Source organism: Triticum dicoccoides, chromosome 1B (assembly GCF_002162155.2).
Source record: "Triticum dicoccoides isolate Atlit2015 ecotype Zavitan chromosome 1B, WEW_v2.0, whole genome shotgun sequence".
Lineage (NCBI taxonomy): Eukaryota > Viridiplantae > Streptophyta > Magnoliopsida > Poales > Poaceae > Triticum > Triticum dicoccoides.
Genome location: NC_041381.1, coordinates 16,125,360 through 16,129,785, shown reverse-complemented (window position 1 = coordinate 16,129,785; position 4,426 = coordinate 16,125,360). Strand labels below are relative to the sequence as shown.

General features: G+C 50.4%; 1 protein-coding gene across 1 annotated transcript; it reads left to right on the top strand.

Moving 5' to 3' along the window:
• The first annotated feature begins 1,900 nt into the window (after nt 1-1,900).
• Nucleotides 1,901-2,558, top strand: LOC119299627 (Bowman-Birk type trypsin inhibitor-like). Its single transcript, XM_037576804.1, has 2 exons — nt 1,901-2,068; nt 2,155-2,558. Exons 1-2 carry the CDS (start codon nt 1,990-1,992, stop codon nt 2,364-2,366), a joined length of 291 nt encoding a protein of 96 aa, XP_037432701.1. The 5' UTR covers nt 1,901-1,989; the 3' UTR covers nt 2,367-2,558.
• The last annotated feature ends 1,868 nt before the right edge of the window (nt 2,559-4,426 follow it).

The window sequence follows — 4,426 nt, the reverse complement described above, 5'->3', positions numbered from 1 at the left end:
CCCGAGTCGACGTGTGTCCCTCAACAATAGTAATCACCACACAAGTTTCACGTTCGTTCATCTGCCTAGCAGTACACCAATAATGGATGTGATAGAACCCTTGCCCTTTAGCAGAGAAGGCACACATCGGTGCAATGCAATCCCAAGGAAGAAATTGAATGCAATCCCAAGAGAAGGCAAGGTGACCTAGCTTACTGCATCTCTTACACAAGGCTTGCGGACATCTAGCAGGTACATGATCAGGAGACTTGTAGATCAGACAGGCAACATGATTCATGGACGAGTTCAACTGAGTGGGTTGATTGCCCAGTGGACAATGATGAGGTAATCCCCAGTATGCTTGTCGATGTTGTCTCCCCCTCCAGATCTAGACGTGGCTTTGGGTGTCTCCACCCAAAACCCACCGGATTTGGGGTCCTGGCGACCTGTCGCAGCAGCTCCCCACCGGTCAACGGCGTCCATAGACTGGACGACGTTGGAAGAAGAGTGGTCGGCCTCTCCGTCGTTCCTCCGCCAGGAGAACTTGTTGTGCCCATGGTCGAAGCGCCGTGCTCCCCGATCCGCTCATCCAGCTCCGCTGCCGTCGCGATTGTCGCCCCGGTAGCCACGCCCCCGCCACCAGCCATCGAAGGAGTCCGCGCCGGGGAGGCCGTGACCTCCGCGAAGGATCTGTCGTCGCTTCCAACCTTGCCGCGCCACCAGTGGAAGGAGGGTGGAGGACTTGTTCTAGGGTTTTTCGGTGCCGCCCAAATATGGGAGAGGGCAGAGTCTAGATCGAGGGGGCGGAAGGATTTGGGATTTATACCCGCGGCACCTGTGTTGCTCCTCTCATGGCGGCCCGGTGCACCGTCCACGTGGGCAGCATCCGCCATGGGTGGTGCCGTGCCACCCCTAGGCCCCGCACCCTGCAACCCCGGGTCGTTTGACCTCCTCGGTGCAGCGCGCCCGTGTACCGCAGTATCGCGCCTCCCCGCAGCCAAACGTGACGGGCCACCGGGTTCGATTGCCGGTGCCGGCGCCGCCGAGGCCACCGGGATCCTGTCCCAAATCCTGGCAAAAAAAACATGGGAATGGAACTATGTGGCCGATGTCGATGTTCTCGCCCTCCCTCAGGAACTGCGCGTCCATCGTGCACCCCTCCTCGTCGAGGAGAACCAGGCGGAGCGCATCGTGTCGGAGAACGATCTTGCCGACGTCGAACGTGATCGATCGGGCGGCAAGGAGATCCGCCGCATAAGTCGCCCCCCAGCGCGTATCGCCTGCCATCTCCCAAATGCCTGAGATCCGTGAGGCGCGAGCTATAGAGGGAGGGACGGAGGAGGACAGAATGGACCGAAGGAGCACGACGAGGAAGGTCAGTTTTTATGTAGGAGAGTTCCTTCGGGTTTTTTTTTGTTTTGAGAGAGAAGGAGAGTTTACCATATATAGTCACATATCATCCAATAAAATCTACGCGACGGCACGCAGAAAGCCACCAACTAACCCATGTGTGAAAAGCCAAGGTGGAGCGTGCCTTGCCATCTGCAGTAGTCAAATCAACGCGGCATGCACCAAGCCACCAACTAAGCCATGTGTAAAAAGCCAAGGTGGTACTTGACGCGGTGCACTGCAAAGTCTGCAGCCACCTAATATATATATATTGTCGTCCCCAACCAGCTATATATAGCTACAACTGTCGTCAAGCTTTCCGAATAGATTTACGTGTGAAACATATGCAGGCCACCCGCCTAATATATGCATGCTACTGCTAGAGATCCAATCTAGATCACGCCCACATGCTCTCTACGTGTAAAGCCTGGTGCCCGTGCTGCTAGTTGCTCATTGATCTATTGTCACTTGTGCTCTCGCATCAGTCCGTCGGGTAGGAACTCCACCCTATAAGAAGCCCGGCATTCCACTCCATTAGGCATCAACCTCCCAGCACGAACCAACCCAGTCCCTGCTACATATTCAGTTTTTGCAACCAATCCTCGCCAACCAGACGCAAGCATGAGGCCCCAGGTGCTGCTCGCCGCGCTGGCCATCTTCGTCGTCCTTGCAGCTGCTCTGCCCGTCATCCACGGCCAAGGTGAGCCCGGGATCCTCCTTTCTTTCTTCATCTCCTCGCCGAGTAAGCCAGTGTAGCCGCTTACTGACATTGGTGGCTGCCTGCAGGTGCGACCCCAAGCGCGTCGCTGTGCTGCGACAACTGCGGCACCTGCACCAGGTCTATCCCGCCCAGGTGCACGTGCATGGACGCCTCGCCCAGCGGCTGCAACCTGGCCTGCAAGACCTGCGACAAGTCCACCATCGCCGGCCGCGACAGCTTCCAGTGCAAGGACCGTGTCGCAAACTTCTGCCAGCGCAGCTGCACTAAGGCCACATGATTCAACCTGCTGTCGCCCGAATAATGCCGATTAGCTTGTTCTTTTCCTTTGTTTTTTGCAGTATTTAAGAGTTCCCTCTGCATCTTGCTCTGGTAGATGCAGAGAAGAAATGAGAGTTGGATGCATGCTCGTTGTTCCTTCTTGTGTCTGAAATAAAGAGCATATTCTTTGCTCAAAATCTTCTTTGTTAAACCATTTATGCATTGCGACCAGTAAAACGCATATGCATTGAATGGAATGGAATATGAATTCAAATCCAAATCATCTACCACGTAGAGGCAGGAATGGAATGCATTGATCGATGTACAAATCATCAAGATGGAGAGCTGTCAAATTTAAATCCAAGTTAAAGAATCTATCATCAAATCCGTTACAAAATGGTAATCTCAAACCCAGTCCAAATTCTTTAGATCCAGATCTATTAAAATCCAACGAATAACAAAATTTTGAAATCCACAAAAAAGTTCGACACCAAAAATGTCAACATCGTGTTAAAACTATAGTTTTCATGAAATGAATGGGATATTTTGGAGATGATTTAGCTTGTTTAGGAGTTACTATTTTTTGCAGTTGGCAAGTCTATATGCACAAGTGAAACCCCCCAAAACCGGAAATCCATTTTGGCTCTAGGGAGCACATGCTCCTGCGTGCCAAAAATGGATTTCACAAATATAAAAAAAATTGGACAAAACTAGATGTGTTCATTGTCGCACTCAAATGGAATATGCAAAAAAATTTAGGGGAAATTTTTGACCTATGCGAAAAAAAAACAAATCGAAGGCCATATGTTACACTTAATTTTGTTTTTCTCACCGATGAAGCACTGCTATCCCGTATGGCATGAAAATTTTCATGGGCACTTGCTACACTAATATGAACATCTGCAAAAAAAAAGTCAGTGTTTTAAAAATATATTTACTATTTATTTTATTTTACTATTCATTACGGAGCATATGCTCCCTAGAGCCAAAAATCCGCGTACAACAAACACTAAATTTAAACCCACTGTGGATGATTGAGATCAATTTCAGTATTTAATCTCATGTTTAGGCAATCTGCCATGTGCATGCACTCAGCAAAAGGGAAGGTTTTACCCTGTGTAAAAAATCGGCAAACATGATGACCAATAACAAGAAAAAATTAACATTGGGGAGGGTCCTTCGAGGCCGCCGCACCACGCTTCGCCACCGCATCTAAGCCGACGCACTACCTCACCACCTCGTCATGCCCGAAGTTCGTAGAGGTTGCCCTCCCACACGCTCTACTCGTGCTGGACCAACAAGAAGAACATGACGGCCAGCAAGAGAAGCAATAGCGGGACCGGGGAAGAGGAGTTGGTGCTACTGGCACGTCGAGTCCGGCTAGTCGCGGTTAGCGTCGACGATGTCATGGAAGAGGAAGAGCGGGCGAGGGCGAGTGCCAAGAGAGGCGGGCGAGGTGATGCAACATCGGAGGCAAGATAGCGTTGAGCAACGGCAATGCTGGTTAAAGAATAAGGTCATTAAGCGAGCAACACTGACACCTCGGCTTGAGGCGGCCGGGATCTAGGACAAATGGATGGTCCAGATGGATGGGCCGTTGGCAATCCGCGGGACACTCGAATTGACGAATTAGAGTGTCAACCAAAAAACCATCGGCAAACATAATGTTTTCTTCTCTATTTTTTATTTTTTTTATTTTTTCGGCCCCTACACCCCTGTCAAGCCCATTCAAAAGTGTCTTCACACTTCTATGAAAAACCTTATACACAGAAACTTAGCAGTAGCGCTGGCCAAAAAGGGGGCGCTACTGTTAATTAGCAGTAGCGCGTGCAACAAACAGGCGCTACTGCTACCAGCTTAGCAGTAGCGCGGCTCGATAGAACCACGCTAGTACCAAATTTGGCGTACCGTTCCCGTCACGCTAGGTTTAGCAATAGCGCGCCCATGGTAACCGCGCTACTGCTAATGTGATAGTAGTAGCGCACTTTTACTGCACGTCGCTTGTCACACCCTAGCTAGTTATGCATTAGAGTGTTGCATCATGTTTACTCATTCATCAGAAACTTGAAATGGGGATGC